The sequence below is a fragment of the Microtus oregoni genome, unplaced genomic scaffold (genome assembly GCF_018167655.1).
Source record: "Microtus oregoni isolate MIOR12 unplaced genomic scaffold, Mior012 000021F_ref0000039, whole genome shotgun sequence".
Lineage (NCBI taxonomy): Eukaryota > Metazoa > Chordata > Mammalia > Rodentia > Cricetidae > Microtus > Microtus oregoni.
Genome location: NW_024543080.1, coordinates 29283924 through 29300610, shown reverse-complemented (window position 1 = coordinate 29300610; position 16687 = coordinate 29283924). Strand labels below are relative to the sequence as shown.

Below are 16687 nucleotides of genomic sequence, written 5' to 3'. Positions count from 1 at the left end.
CACCATAAAATAAATGCCTTGGTGGTTTCTAATTAATGTCTTTGTTTCGTTGCTTTTGCGCTACCACTCGCGGAAAGAGGGAGGAGGGAAGTTAGAGCAGACTGTACAGGTCCTTGTAGAGCTGCCACCTAAGGAAGGTGAGATGAGCAGAGAGGCACACATCCTTAGTTCCGGCACGCAGGAGGCAGACGCAGAACTCTTGAGTTACTGAAGCAAGTTTGCTCTACATAACGGGCTCTAGGACAGCCAAGACTACAAAGCGAGACCCTGGCTCAAAAGGCCAAAGCAAAAGAAGCCTAGAAAATATCGATAAATATTGTCCTATTTATGCCTAAGCTCTTATTTCCTCAGGACCCATTTGTTAAGTCCTTTGTGGTATTGTTGTAAGTGCCTCATGGGCAGAGAAATGGAAATCACTTTTTCAGATGGAACCATCTAATGGTAGCATGTCTTCTTCCTTAAGTCCCCAACCTCAGCATACTGCGTCATCAGTGGCGCCTCAAATTCAGTGAGCTGTCGTAGGGAACGCCTTTCTGCGGTAAGCCTGACCGCAGCTCTGTTTCCCGTCGGTCATCACGTTTGCTCTTTTTTACAGACTTTATGCGGTTGGTGGCCGCGATGGGAGTTCTTGTCTCAAGTCAGTAGAGTGCTTTGATCCTCACACTAATAAGTGGACACCGTGTGCCCAGATGTCAAAAAGGAGAGGCGGCGTGGGCGTGACAACCTGGAACGGACTGCTGTATGCGATCGGAGGACACGATGCTCCCACATCCAACTTGACTTCCAGACTTTCCGACTGTGTGGAGAGGTAACTCCTATGAAGGAAAATTAACAACTAACAAAAGAACTAACACTTCTAGACAAAGTCTGTACTGAGCATCCAGCCCATGCAGTGTGAACACTGGATGCTCTGCTCTGCTGTCTTTCCGCCTGCCTCCAAGTCTCCTACTTGGATCGGGACTGAGCACATAATGCTCACTGAGAAGACAATTGTTTAGCTGTTTTCTACTAGACTCTGAACCTTACATTAAAGTAAAGGAGTTTAACGAAATCTCAGAAAGGATGAGTTAGGGGCTGGAAGCCACATAAGAGGTGGAAAGGAAAAGGACATATCTGGCCCATTTTGATGTACAATGAAATAATAGAAAATGATAAAATAAAATGAAAAGTTCTTGTAAATCTTTAAGGCTTCACCAAGTCATCCATACTGGTTGTAAAAAACTCAACTTTTAGGTCAAGTAGAGGCCTATTAGCAGTGAAGATTTGGGTGTCATGCTGGGTCTTCATATAATACTTTTTATTTAGTTTAAGGACAAGAGAGAATTGGATGCATTTTACAGGAAGAATCATTGTGTGAACACTCCAAAACAGAAAAAAATATGGTTCACATGGGAAATGAAGGGCTACTGTGTGAGTGGTGGGAGAGAACCAGGGGAGGAGACAGGCTGTGTGTGGGTCACGCAGAGTGCTGGAGCATTAGTAGCAATTTTAGAGTTTAAACAGGAATATGAGAGGCTGGAGAGATGGCTCAGTGGTTAAGAGGACCGGCTTCTCTTCCAGAGGTCCTGAGTTCAAGTCCCAGCACCCACATGGCAGCTCATAACTGTCTATAACTGTAGTCCCCTGCAATCCAATGTCCCCTTCTGGTGTGTAGATATACATGCAGACAAATACTCATGTACATAAATATGTAAACAAATCTTTAATGGAGAATATGAAATCAGTGAGTACCAGAAAGGGTGAACAGAGTTACTTTTTTGAGGTTAGAGTGATTTACTTAGTAAACTGTAGACGACAAGAGGGCTGTCAGATAAAGTCCAGACTTGCTGGTGATAGCGCACAGTCTCGGATAACAAGCAAAGCTGGTGTTGTAAAAGGCAGTTAAGTTATGGCCACATCTCATCTGTCGTGGAGAGAAGGTAATTCCTACTCTGCTCGTTATGTACAATGATCCAGGAAGGAGATACAGGAGTCTTTTTATGTGGTTTGTCCCACCGATGAAAAGACAGGTGTTGATGCCATAAACATCAGAAGCAACATGACCGTTAGCATGAAGTGTCAACCCTTTAAATGACGTCATTGAGCAGGTCTAGTTTAAAAAGAACGAAAAGGCCAAAACAATGGACAGCTACTGTAGCTGAGAGTGAAGTCATCTTGCCCAGAGTTTAACGTATTGCTTTGCCCACATTTTCAGCAGGGACACTGAAGCCTTGAAGCAGTTTTACTCTTATATTCATGTTGCGTTCTTAAGGGTGCTGTATCTACTAAATGAATCTATAGCACGGTAAGTTTGAAGTTTTTAGGAAAATACTGATCTTTTTCTCTAAAATGTGTTCAGCGTATTCATATCACAGATAAGGCAGAAGACAGGTTTGAAGGACAGACGTTTTTACACAAAATATTTCAAGAGCGGTGTCAGCTCCCATTGTAAAATTTTCTTTCAGATATGATCCCAAAACAGACATGTGGACTGCAGTGGCGTCCATGAGCATCAGCAGAGACGCAGTGGGGGTCTGTTTGCTTGGGGACAAGCTGTATGCTGTCGGGGGTTATGATGGGCAGACCTACCTGAACATAGTGGAGGCTTACGATCCCCAGACGAACGAATGGACCCAGGTATGCCATTTAATTGTCTCACTTCTCTCGTACTGTGAAAACAACTCTTCTGATAAGACCCTCTCCACTTTATCCAACATTGACATGTCTCACACATGTGTGGGGCTTGGAGAGAGGACTCAGCTGGTAAGAGCATTTGCTGCTATTGCAGAGGACCCAAGTTTGGCTCCCAACCTGGAGGCTCACCACATCCTCTAACTCCAGGTCCAGGGGACCTGATGCCCTCTTCTGGATTCTATGGGAACTGCACACATGGTACATATACATACATGCAGGCAAACACTCTTACACATAAAACAACAATAAAGGAATTTTTTAATGAAATAAAGTTGCCTCTTGACTAAATATGAAAAAAACAGCAGGCAGGGTCTGGCTTTATAACAAAATCCAAATTCATTTGAAGTGGAAATGAATATTCAGATAAGTTATTAACCAGCACTCGTTGAAAGAAATGTTCTAGCAGTGGCAGAGCTGACAGGACTACGGGGGTACGGGGGGGTGGGGGGGTGGGGGGCTGCACCAAAGGGACAAGGATGCTGCAGAAAATAGGTGAGGATAGGAGTCAGAAATACCAGTTTACCCATACACAAGTAATAAGTTTTAAATACTCAATATCTTGGAGCATATTGAATTTCCAGTTATAATCTAATAAATGGCAAACCTAAATTACATTAACAAGTTAGAAACCCAATGTGCTGAGCTTATTAACAAAAGGCTTATAGCTACCCACATCTCATTCAGGAAAAGCCCTATCCTTTGGGACATGCATGGTGTCAGGTGCATTTAAGCAGCTGGTCACATTGTATCTTCAATCAGGAAGAATGGCACAATAAATATCAATGCCTGTTTCAGTCAGTGTTCTATTGCTGTGAAAAGACACCATGTCCAAGGCAGTACTTAGAAAATAAAGCATTTAATTGGGGGAATTATTTACAGTTTCAGAGGGCTATTCCATTATTACCATGGTGGGCAGCATGGCAGCAAGCAGACAGACATGGCCTCGGAACCGGGCACTTTACATCCTGATCCATAGGCAGCAGAGAGAGAGAGAGAGAGAGAGAGAGACTGGACCTGGTGTGGGCTTTTGGAACCTCGAAGCCCACTCCCAATGACACACCTCCTCCAAGACGACAGCTATTTCAATAAAGCCACACCTCCTAATCCTTCCAAACAGTTTCTCCACTGGGAATCAGGCATGCAAATATATGAGGGGCCATTCTTATTCAGAGTGCCACAATGCTCCACCCTTCCTCCCTTGTAATTCAGTCCAGGACCCAAACCTGTGGAATGGACCCACCCACTTCTAATCAAGTCTCTGGAAATGCCCTCACAGATACATGCAGAGGTGTTTCCTACATGATTCTAAAATACAGTAAAATTAATGATGAAGATTAACCACGAAGCAGCTTGGGGAAAGGAAGCTCAAGTTTAAAAAAGATAACAGAATAAAAGGACTTCTGTGACAGGAACTTCAGGAAATGAAATGACTCAGTGGAAGGTATAAAAGGTGTTAATCCCACAGAATCCAGGAGAAAGACCCATGACCCAAACCATGGCCAGATTAATGAAAGCAACCTTTTTTATTTGTGTACATGGGCGTCTCTCCCTAAGGGGGGTTCGAGAGATCAGCTTTGGACATAGGTAAGATAAGGGATTTTATACTTCAAGAGTAGGGGGTTTCCAAGTGGAGCTTTGACAGGCAAATAGGCAGAGCTGCAGACCCACCTTTCAGGAAGCTGTTATGACAAGTTAGTCATAACAAGGTGATCCTAACAGCCTCCTGAAACAAAGGCACAGTCGCCATTTCCCAGAGCTATTTGTAGTTAAGGTTACAGTAGGGCATAGTCTAATCCTTGAGAAACAGAGATTTAACCATAAGCAGGAATGTACCTAGTTTGTCTTTATTATAAGTCAGTAATCTGTAGCCACATAGCTGTCTTGTTTAGATACTACTAGTTCTGCTGCTCTTTTAAGCACGTAAACATGTGAGCTTAGACTTGTAGTACCTGAAAAGTATATTTAAGTACATTTAAGTACAGTAACAAATGGGTAAAAAGACATTTAAAGAGGAGCTGGAATGAGATCACAAAGTCCAGCCTTGTCCCGAAGCAGGAAGTGGCTGTGTTACAGTTAACAGGTTGTCTAAGCTGGACTGTCTGTCTGGTTGTCATGCCCTCACCTTCCACACTGGATACTCAGGTGGTCCATCTTCCTCCACTCCCGACACCTGTGTCTCTCGTTTCTTTACCAGGTTGCCCCACTGTGCCTAGGAAGAGCTGGAGCATGCGTTGTGACTGTAAAGATATGACTTCATGCTTTGCCCTCTAAGTGACGATGCCCTCTCCTACCAGTGGATTCATCTGCAGTGACCGTGCAACGCCACATTCCTAGGCACAAAGTGTCTCATTTCTAAATGGAGATGTTGAAACAATGGCGGAAGGAATGGATGGACCAGGATGAGATGCTTCATCGCTTAGTAAATTAAAGCTACAGCTGGTGGACTGGAGTCCCACCTCCAGATAAACAATATGAAGACAAGTGCACCGCCCAGAACAATCCAGCACTAACTGGGAATTTCGTCTCTCTTTAGTCGGGCACATTTTATTCACGCTGTCCAGAGTTATGACAATACAGACATATGAACTTCTAAAATATTACTTTATAAGTTTGTCATACGCGAGCTTCCATACTTTTTATTGTTTAATCAAACCACTATTTTAATGATATATACTAAAGACTATGCTGTCTAGTTTTTTTCAGGTACAATAATATTAAATCTGCTCTAGTAGTGAATTTTATTACTAAAGTTGGTTTAACCCAATAATAAAGAAGAACACTTACAACACTAAAAATAAGACTGACCAAACAAACACTTGATAGGATCTCTAGGTCCTACTTAAATAGCCATCCCATTCCCTCTAGATCCAGCAAGGACCGTGTGTGGTAGGCTGCTACTGACATTAAAGCGGATGCTTTACACTAAGATATGCAAGTCTATGTAGAGAAAATAAATGCTATCTACTCTATGATGTTCTTTCCCTAACTAGTATTTAGCTATGTGGGTTTATGTTCTTTTATACTACAAAAGAGGAATTGGGTCTGTCCCTTTGATACTGATGCAGTTCTTTGACCGGTCTTATATTGTCTGCTGCCGCCTGGTTTCTCACAAATTGGCCAATTGTGTTAAGAACCCATTGTGCTTCTTTGTAATCAAAATAGGGGGGGGGGGGGGAGGGGTGCTAATTGAGTATTTGAAAAATAAGTTTAAAGTGTTTGTTACTCAAAATTTTGTACATTTGTAAACTCTAATTACATACGTGAATGTTAATCATCTCGGTGAATTGTTTATTGTTTGTAAAATGCCCCAGGCAGTAACATTGTATGAAATGTTCTTTAAGGTAGAAGTCCTTTCCTTAATATAAAATGGATGTAAACGGAAGTCCAGTCTTTTATAGTACAATGTTATGGTTAATATATTCTTTTTTTTTGTTGTTGTTGTTGTTTTTCGAGACAGGGTTTCTCTGTGGTTTTGGAGCCTGTCCTGGAACTAGCTCTTGTAGAGCAGGCTGGTCTCGAACTCACAGAGATCCGCCTGCCTCTGCCTCCCGAGTGCTGGGATTAAAGGCGTGCGCCACCACCGCCCGGCGGTTTATATATTCTTATTTCATATTGGGATAGCCTTTATTTTAGTTACTTTCTTTAAAAAGTGAAAACCCTGTCTCGAAAAACCAAAAAAAAAAAAAAAAAGTGAAACACAGTCCTTTTTTATTGAACTGACTTTGTTTCTGTTTTTTTTTTTTTGTTTTTGCTTTTGTTCTTTGAGACAGGATCTCACTGTGTAGCACTGGCTAGCCTTAAACTTACTATATGAACCAGGTTGGACTTGAACTCATAGAGATCCCTGATTCTGCCTCCTGAGTGCTGGGATTAAAGCTGTGCACTTCCATGTCCAGCTGGTTCCTTAATATTTAAGGAAAAGTTTGTTTAAGTCACTCACTCTTAGAATTGTATATACATATTGCTTTAGGAAAGTAAATGCTTAAAGCCTAACTCTTCAGATGTCTTAATACTGAATTGCATCATACCTTAAGTGAACAAATATGTTACATATATTAAATATATATTAAAATAACAAATATATTAAAAAATAAACATTAATTCCAAAAAATTATATAACCTAGACAAGATAGATCAATCCCTAGTTACATACAAGTTATAAAAACTCAAAAAGCGAAGAATCTGTGCAGATCTGTAACGAGTAAAGAGCTCAAGTCAATAATCAAAACAACTCTTAAGAAAAGCAATGTCATCTGCAGTAGTGGAAGGAGGGGGATGATCATTTTAACTGATTTTTAAAGTATTTAATGAAATACAATAGCCTTTTCTGGTTTAAAAAAATAGGAAGCTGAGACTTCCCTTAACCTACTAAAAGGCTTTTCTGAAAACCCACAGCTGACAACAGAATGAGAGAATGAGACCTTCACCCCTCTGGTCAAGGAAAAGTCTCTTCTGGGATGAGCCCCAACTCTGAACTAGTGTTCTAGCCAGAGAAATTAAAAACAGAGAAAGAAATAGGGATTCAGGGTTTTTTTTTTTAAAAAGTAAAACTACCATTAATAGACAATATAATCCTATATTTTAAAAAGACTAAAGAATCTGCCAAAAAAAAAAAACCTAGCTAACTAAAATTTCAGAGATGTTGTGTGTGAGATCACAGAAAGTGTTTTTATACACTAGCAAACAATGGTGAGATAAGATTAAGGGAGCAATGCCATTTATACCATGGGGAAAATGAAACCCTTAAAATCCACCCACGGAGGAGCCGGCACGTGGAGATGATCCGTCCATTACTGAAATAGAGAAGATGTAAATACCCGAAAGGCACCTTGCGTTCACAGGTTGGAAAACGTGTTGGGCTGACACCAGCACCACCACCATCTAGAGTCGGTGCCCTCCCTACAAGACCCCGGATGAAATCTTCACTGGATTGAGAAAGTTAATCCTAAAATGCATATGGAATTGTAAGAGACCCAGAGGACCAATGAAACAAGCATCTCTAATAACGGGGAAGGACTTGGACTTTCTGATTTCATTTTATGGTACTGATACATAAGTAAACACGCGGACCAATAGGATGAAATCGAATGTCAGGAAGTAACTTTGGAAAGTGCACTAGACTAACTGGTTTTCAGCAAGGATGCCAAGCCAATTAGGAAAAATATCCACATGGGAAAGTAGAGAGTCTGGCCCTTCACACTGGGTGCAAAGTTTATACAAAGTAGATCAAAAATCTAAATATAGGAATTAAAACCACAATACTGAGAAGGGAACAGATATGCCCTTGGTGACCTTGAATTTAGATATGGTTTTCTGGATATGACTCTTAAACCACAAGCAATAAAAATGAGTTGGACGTCACGCTCACCTATGGAGAAAGTGAAGGTAGGCCAGGCGTCCAGCTGCACACCCCACCCAGAGGCAGGCGGATCTCTGAGTTTGAGGCCAACCTATCCTACAGAGTGAGACTCTGTCCTGTCTTAAGAAAAGAGGAAGAAAGAAAAGCGAAGGGGCTTGGGAGAGGACCGTGAGGGAGACTAAGCTAAGAACGCTTTCTGCTTGTGCTTCAGGACCAGAGTTAGAGTCCCCAGGAGCCACGGTTACATGAGCAGGCATGGCTGTAACCCCAGCAACCAGGGAGCAGATGCAGGCAGATCCCAAGAGTTCTCTGGCCCATGAGCCAAGCACAAAGCAAGCTTCCAGGCAAGTGAGAGGCCCTGTCTCAAGGCAATAGGGCTGGCAGAGAGGAAAACATCCAATACTAGCTCAGACATGCCCAGAATTACACACACACACACACACACACACACACAGTGAAAAGACAACTCAGGATGGGAGAAAGTAGTTGCAAATTACATATCTGGTAACAGACTAGAATTCAGACTCAAAAAGGGATTCAGACATTCAAAAGGTGATCCAATCAGAAATACACAAAGGACAAAAGCAGAAGCCCCAGAAAGTGATAGAGACAGCAAGCACCTGAGAAGACGCTCACTTCCCGGTCATTATGCAAATCCACAGCACAGTGAGATACGGCTTCACCCACACTAGAATGGCTGTAATTTTAGAAGCAGAAAATGAGTGTCGGAGAGGACATGGAGAAATCGTTCACTGCGGGCATGTAAGAGAGGGTGCAGCTGCGGAGACAGCTTGCGGCGCGACTCGCTGCTGCGTGACCTAGCGATCCACTCCTGGCTGTATAGCAAAAGCTGAAAACCTCTTCAAACAGAAGCTTGCAAACCGAAATATTCACGGCAGTAAAGCGTAACAACTGAACAGTGGAAACGGCCCAAGAGTCCACCAGGTGGTGACTAGATGAACACTATACACACACAAGGAGATGCACTCAGCCGGGGAGAGATGGAGTTCTGACGCTCACTACAACTCTGGCACACCGCGCTGAGTGGAAGACGCCAGGCGCCAGAGGCGGGGCAGTGAATGAAATGCCTGAACTAGAGAAGAATGTACAAAAATCAAATGTGTGATCAAAGACTGTGAAGGACAGGGGGACATGGACGCTTGATGAGTAAGGCATTTCCTTTGGGATGAATGTTCTGGAATGTAGCGGCATTTCATTTGTATTTTAATAAATAAAGCTTGCCTGAAGATCAGAAAAGTAAAACAGCCACACTGGCCAGCCTTATAGACCAGACAGCAATGACACGGGCCTTTAACCCCAGTAGCCACAATGACACACATCTTAAATCCCAGTAGCCACACTCGCTGGTCATAGAAACCAGGTGGTAGTGGTCCTTAATCCCAAAACTAATGAGGATTATAAAACAGAAGGAGACAGCTCTCAGTCTTAGTCTCAATCTGAGGTTTCCTGGAGGCAGGGTCGCCATCCTCGAACTGAGGTGGAGGTAAGAGTCAGTGGCTGGCTGCTTTGCTTTTCTGGTTTTCAGGTTGAACCCCAACATCTGTCTCTGAGTTTTTATTAATCGTGCTTCATTTGAACTACTTTCTGGTGATAGTTTCACAATGGTGATGGTCCATAGTATCCCTGGTGGTAAACCTTATGCACATCTTACCACAATTCTTAAAAGGCTTTGTTAGGGAGCGGGGCATTGATATGCCATTAATCCCAGCACTCAGGAGGCCCAGGAACTGTGAATTCAAGATCAGCCTGGTCTGCATAATGAGTTCTAGGACAGCCAGAGCTACACCATGAGACCCTGTCTGAAACAATTAATTAATTAATAGCTTTTTTAAAGACACTATATATATATATACATATATATATATTGAAATGTCATAACAATGCACATTACTAGGATTAAAATTCTGGCTTTTTAAGCATCCCAAAGAGGATACTTTTTATGTATCTTTTAAATGGATGGATTTTAGAACTCTGACAGGAAGAAAGGCTCTTTAGCTGTTTAGTACAAGAAGAGAGCGAGGAAGAAGTTTGACTGGGAGCATCATGACCACTTGACCCCCACCTTCTGTCCCCTGCCGCAGGCTGGTAACTTCCACTGAACTAATGAGGCACAGACAGACCTCCAAGTTTGAGACCATCCTGGACTGGGAAGTGTGGGAAACATTGCATACTTTGATTTGATTGCTTTGCTTTGTGTACACCAAACTATACTTGTGCTATTTTAAACGGTTTCTAGATGGTAGTATTGCTTGTTATAATAAGTTTGTGCCCCAAATGTAACATGTAGGCTATTCAGTTCTGACATGGAGCTGTTGCTCTCTCTCAGTACACTGCTCAAACGCAGGTCAAGTGGCTTAGTATTTCTAGCTTTGGATAAACTTTACCACTCTGTGGGAGAGCAGTAGTGTGTACGTGTGTCTGCGTATATGCATGAATGTGTGTGTGTGTGTGCGCATGTGAGTGTGCACATGCGTGTGTACGTGTGCATGTGTACGTGTGCATGTGTGTGTACATGCGTGTGTGTGTGCACACACAGAGGCCAGTGGTTGAAGGCTGCTGTCTTCCTCAGTCACTCTCCATCTTCATCTCTCACTGAACCTTGAGCTCAACAATTTGTCTAGACTGCCTGGCCAGCAAGCTCTGGGGACCCTCCTGCTACCACCTCCTCAGCTGGCTACTATGTGCTATGGGACATATGGTCTTATACCCTGCAAAGTTTTGTAAGTTGTACTGGTTTAATGAAATGCTAATTGACCAATAGCCAGGCAGGAAGTATAGGCAGAACGACAAGAACAGTAGAATTCTGGGAAGAGGAAAGGCTGAGTCTGCCGTCATCACCCAGACACAGAGGAAGCAAGATGAGAATGCCTCGCTGATAAAAGGTACCAAGCCACGTGGCTAACACAGTCAAAAATTGTGGACGAATTTAAGTTATAAGAGTTAATAAGAAGCCTGAGCTAATAGGCCAACCAGTTTATGATTAATGTAGAGCTCTGTGTGTTTCTTTGGGCTGAATGGCTGCAGGACCAGGTGGAACAGGAACCTCTGTCAACAACTATGCCTGGCTTTTCTTGTGGGTACTGGAGATCTGAACTCAGGTCCTCATGCTTACGTAGCAAACACTTTACTGGCTGTACCACCTCCAGCTGCTATTGCCACTTTTTAAGATAGTAAAAAGCTGACATTAAGAATTCATCTAGGAGCCAGAGGCAGAGACAGGTAGATCTCCTAGTTAGAGGCCAGCCTGGTCTACAGAGGGAGTTCCAGGACAGCCAGGGCTACACAGAGAAACCCTATCTGAGGAATGGGGGGGAAGGAGGAAGAGAATTCAACTAAGGAACTGTTTGAAATTAAGATGTCAACTAAAATTTGTAAATGGCTGTCTCTGAAGTTACACACTTTTATAAATACACGATAAGCTGAGCTCTGCAAAAGTGTGGATGGAGTGGGGTCTGTGTCCTTGCTCCGAGGCAGCTGCCGTGATATGATTAGGGAGAAGCTGCCATGCAGAGAGCTGTCTCTGGGCAGCAACAAGAATAGCTGTGCCATGTGAGAATGTTAGAGAGAAAAGCACCAGATAATAGGGTTGGCAAAGCTGACCTACTTACTTGATTCTGTATCAGAAACTCAGTGGCGAAGCTGCAGAGGACACGAAGGAAGGGATTAATCCAACAGAGAAATCCTTTACCTCAGAAACTCCCCGATCAATGGGACTCCGAGTGAAAAGCTAGGAGGCTGACATCTTACACACAAATAGATCCTAAAGCAAAGCAGGGGACCACGTTAGCTCCCTCAGAGCTTACGGGAGCATGCTTTATTTTTATTTTTATTTGGCATGCACTCATATACCTGTGTTTAAATATATTTATATTTAGCATGTGCCTGTTACACCTTCCCATAATAAGCCCTCACTCACTTTGTATGAACGTAAACACAAAGGAGATTTGAGGTTTGGGCTGAATCACACCCAAGTGTAGAGATAACAAAGAGAATCCCTGAGAATTCCTTGTGCTGGGGTGGAGGCTGGCTGGAGAGGACGGGAAGGTATACACAAGGGGATGGAAAAGCCAGACACCACCTGAACAGGGACACCACGAGATGACGTGCCAGGGTGGATGAAGGAAATCACTACGTGCAGTTAATGACTCCTGAGACGGGAGAATTATTATTCTTCCTCATCAAATCAGAACATTGAATGGTTATCCAATCCCAAGTGACCAGCCCCCCCCACACACAAAAAAGCAGTACAGATTCAACAGGATGCATCTATGTGATATATATATATATTATTTCATTATATATATTCATTGTATATATATATATATGTGTGTGTGTATGTGTGTGTATATATATGAGCCAGAAAGAGAGACGAGAAGAATGCAATTACATTTGTTCTGCTTTGTTTTTGTCTTTCGAGACAGGGTTTCTCTGTGTAGCTTTGGAACCTGTTCTGGAAATCATTCTGTAGAGTAGGCTGGCCTCGAACTCACATAGATCCACCTGCCTCTGCCTCCTGAGTGCTGGGATTAAAGGCTCATGCCACCACCATCTGGTTGTAACTACATTTTAATTAAATATTTCAAAACTAATTAAATTTTTAAAAATCTTAATTCAGGGAAAATATAGTTTTGAGTATAACAAACAGCAGCTCTCTGGCCAAATCTGTCTGGTGTTTGCTTTTTGTAAATAAAGTGTTGTTGAAGGAGACTCTTAGCTGGAGAAATTAAATTTTAAAATGTATGTTTTATTTAACCATCTTAGGTGCATGTGGTGTTAGTCTGAGTTAAGTTGCTGAAGTGCTAAGCACTTCATATACGTGCCCTCTCATTCAATCTTTACAATGGTTCTGTGAAATACATAGGATTATTCCCAATTAATGGTATAGAAACCCTCTAGCAAATGACAGAGCCAGATTTTAACACAAACCAAATCTGTGAAGGTTTTTACCGGCCGGCCGTTTTAGCGTGCTGTGTAGAGATGATTTCCTTCTGTCTTGGTTAATCACAAGGACGTTTCGTGCCAAGGTCAGATGTTGTCATGTGTAGACTTGCCACATCCGAGACTGTTTCTGTAATGGCAACAGGCTACAATTCAGCCTGTTATGTACATAAACACGCCCCCCCCCCCCCCTGCACGTGTGTGTGGTCCTGCGCGGGCAAGCATGCACATGCTTTCCCTAGCGAAAGGACAAAAGAAGGACGTTTCAGAAGGGCTGGCACGCTCCATGGGTGCAGAGAAGCTCTGTTGCTATTAATAGAGCGGGGAGCAGGGGCACTGAGCAGAGCGGTAATGAATGAAAATGAGGGGATGAGCTCAAGGAAGAAGTCATGAATCTATTATTAGAAATTTAATATAACTGAAAGGGGGCAGCGGCTGTACTAGTCTAGGGCAAGTGGATAGTTATTTGAGAAGTAATTGGGCCTCTGTGATACAGCAGTGGGAAGCCAATCAGGCCTCGAAAGCCCACAGCTGATCAGGGCCTGTTTGCTACAGAGACTGTTTGGCGCGCAGACGGATGGACTCCAACACGCTGGCTGGTTACCAGAGTCTGAGATCTGCCTTGCCCTACTTGACTTGATTAGCCTGTTATAGTGTTTAATGGTTGCTATCACAGGACACCGTGAGTGAAAGACGACTTTTATTAGGACACCGAAAGCACTGTGGGCACCATGCGTGGGTCAGTTCTCCGGCTCCAAGTCCCACAGGCACGCTGCCGAGAATCCCAGGAGGAAACCCACTGAGCTGGGAAACCCGGTCCTTTCAAATGGCGGTAGCAGCCCTGGGCTTTGTGCTCAAGGTTCCTCGCTGCATACTCATACCTACTAAGTAGCCCGCGTGTTGGCAGGGACACGCTGGACCTGTGACCGACCTGCTCTCCACTTCCTCCTGCAATGTCGCCAGTGGCCTCTGTTGATCGTGCCTAACTGTTCCACCCGGCAAAAGATAAAGGGGCCCATATCCGTTCTCAACCGGCAGATAATGAAGAGTTGATACGAAGACAAGAAGCAACAAACTGAAAACCGGCAGACTGATGATCAGTAGTTCCCGGGTACAACTGAGTGGAGAAACTGTTGAAACTTGAGAAGAAAGAGCAGTGATCCAGGTTTGGTTGTTTTGTTTTTTTTTTTAAACACATCAGTATCTAGTATCTAACTGTCTATCATCATCTGTTTTCTGTGTTGTGTGAGAGAGAGCAAGCAAGAGAGATAAGTCCATTTTTGCATTAAAATACCTAAAATAGCCAGGGTCTTTGGCTATGATGGTTAATCTTCACTGTCAGCTCATCTGGCTTTAGAATCACCATGGAAACGGCACTCAACACATCTGTCAGGGTATTTCCATAGAACATGGAGTATTACCGCCTACTGGCTTGCACCTCTGACTCCTGCTCAGCTTGTTTTTAATATAACCCAAGATCGCCCTCCCAGGGATGGCACTGCCCACAGTGGCCTAGGACCTCCTGTATCAATCACCAGCCAAGACAATTTCTCACAGACATGACCATAGGCCAATCTGGTCTGGGCAATCCCATAGTAAAGACCCTCTTTTCCTAGTAACTCTGGATGTGGCAAATTGGCAATAAAAATGAGCCAGGGCACCATAGAATAATAATCCAGCTATTACATTTGTGATTTATTTTTTAATACAAAAAGGGAAGAAATAGTTTAGAAAAAAAGAAATGCGTGTATGTATATATATATATACATTCTTACATTATAGATAGATAGATAGATAGATAGATAGGAAGGATAGATAGCTCCAATATAAGAAGATAAGTAATAAATGAGATTCATTATAAGGCATAGAAGAATTCAGAGAAAAAAGTGAGAAGTATAAAACTTCAAATGTGACAAGGACAGGACTTCTTCTGGGTAGAGAGGAGACAGACGTGGCACATGAGCAATTGGCGGTTTACAATAGTACAAGAGAAAACCTAGTGTCAGGATAAGGCGTTTAATTTTAATTCGGCATGTTAGGTGAGCCAAAGGGGGCTTCTGATTGCTGGACTTCAATACTTTGAGAGCTGGACCTTGGTGGTCAGCCTCAGGAGGAGTAAGTAGCCAAATAAGAGACTAGACCCTGGTGGCCAGCTTTAGGAATGTAATCTAATGGTTCCTAGCAGGGCAGAAGGAATGGGGAGAAGGGCAAGGCCCGCCAGGGCCATGCTTGCCATGTTCTTCACCGATTTTAAAATGGCATTTGGGGATATTGGGTTGATGGGAAATTTCTTATGAATCATTTGTGCCTTCTCCCAGTAGTACTGTTTGTAAGTTTCCCCAGGAGAGTCCTGAGCATACTACGCTTCCTGCTTTTGGGGAGATATCCTTATCTACTTGAAGGTCATCCTTGTGCCTTAGAGGTTGTAACACACATAAAGAAGCCAGAGGTCTCTTTCTGAGGCTATGAGATATCCTTGAAGCATCTGCCTCTGTACTTACTCAGGAACAAGATAATCAAAACAAAGCAAACTTTAAAAGGTCAACGAGACTCAGTGGACTGGAGGAGTTGGCCACAGATCAGATTACAAGCCTCTTCCCACTATACACTCAGACTATGATGTGGCATGTACAACAACCAAGTTAGATTAGCTGGAGTTACCTCTGCCCCTCACAGGGACTTATATTGATGGGCAAAAAATGGTGGAGAAAGACGATAAAAGAATGAGATGTCAGGAACTCCCTTTCTTAGAAAAGTTAGCTCGTGCAAAGCCACTGTGCTGTCACGTGACCAAGAAGCAAAAGAATGCCAGGATTCGACATATAAATAAATTCTATAAAGATATAAAATGTAGACATTGTATTGAAGGGGCAAAACCAACTTCATTTGGGGCTAGGCCCCAAGGTTTACTATCAGCAAAGCGGGAAATCCCCTAGGCTAGAGCCAATCAGAGAGTCGCCTGTACCCCTTAAGCCCATAACTGTAGATCTGTGGGGTTTTTGCCATTATAAACCCTGCCTAAGAACAGGGGGGCACCTCCTCTGGTCCCCGCTGCGTTGGTGAGTGAAACGAGGTCCCTACCACGGTTTGTATGGCATGACTAAACCTTGCTTTTGCATTTTGGTGAGTCTGTGTCTCTGGTGGTCTTCTTGGGGTCTCTGCAACCTGGACACAACAGTATTGTTCCAGAAATTGATTAATAACTGCAGTAACTTTGGCCTGAGGATTTTTCTCGGGCCTATTTGACAACTGGCACTCTGGTCATTAAGAGTTAATAATACACTGCTCAGGACATGGCAATCTGCCCAGGGTGGCTTGGAGATTGTCTGTCTAGAGTCCTTAAAGCCACCAGCCTGAGAACAGACTGTCACAAGCCTCTAGATTCTTAAAAATTGGGTTATGGGGTTGATGAGCAAAAATGATTATAACAGATAACTCTATTTATCAATAATAACTAAACCTGAGGAGGAATTATTGTAAAAGATAACTGTGTTCTGTCACGATTTATCAATAATGACTAAACTTACAACCCCAGTGTGCAAAAGAAAAAGTTAAACACATGTTCAGAAACAGAAACAAAATGATCTATGTTTTGGACCATGAATCTATCTCTGTTTACTGAATTCTATATCAATAAGGAAGCATTCTAGCTGCTAGTCAGTCAGGCTGCAAGTCTTGCCACCATGGCCTGGCTCA

General features: G+C 43.0%; 2 protein-coding genes across 4 annotated transcripts in view; both read left to right on the top strand.

The window, feature by feature from the left end:
• Klhl5 (kelch like family member 5) overlaps positions 1 to 6305 on the top strand; it is a 63879-nt gene extending 57574 nt beyond the window's left edge. The window contains exons 9-11 of one of the 2 annotated variants that reach the window (XM_041671509.1): positions 596 to 808; positions 2445 to 2616; positions 4868 to 6305. In XM_041671509.1, coding sequence (XP_041527443.1) covers positions 596 to 808; positions 2445 to 2616; positions 4868 to 4924 — 442 coding nt within the window. In that variant the 3' untranslated portion in view covers positions 4925 to 6305. The remainder of the gene's footprint in view (positions 1 to 595; positions 809 to 2444; positions 2617 to 4867) is intronic. The other variant, XM_041671510.1, reaches the window with a different exon arrangement.
• A 7528-nt stretch (positions 6306 to 13833) lies between these two features.
• Wdr19 (WD repeat domain 19) overlaps positions 13834 to 16687 on the top strand; it is a 73891-nt gene continuing 71037 nt past the window's right edge. For both annotated transcript variants that reach the window (XM_041671590.1, XM_041671589.1), the window contains exon 1: positions 13834 to 14156. The gene's annotated coding sequence lies outside the window, so the exon portion shown is untranslated. The remainder of the gene's footprint in view (positions 14157 to 16687) is intronic.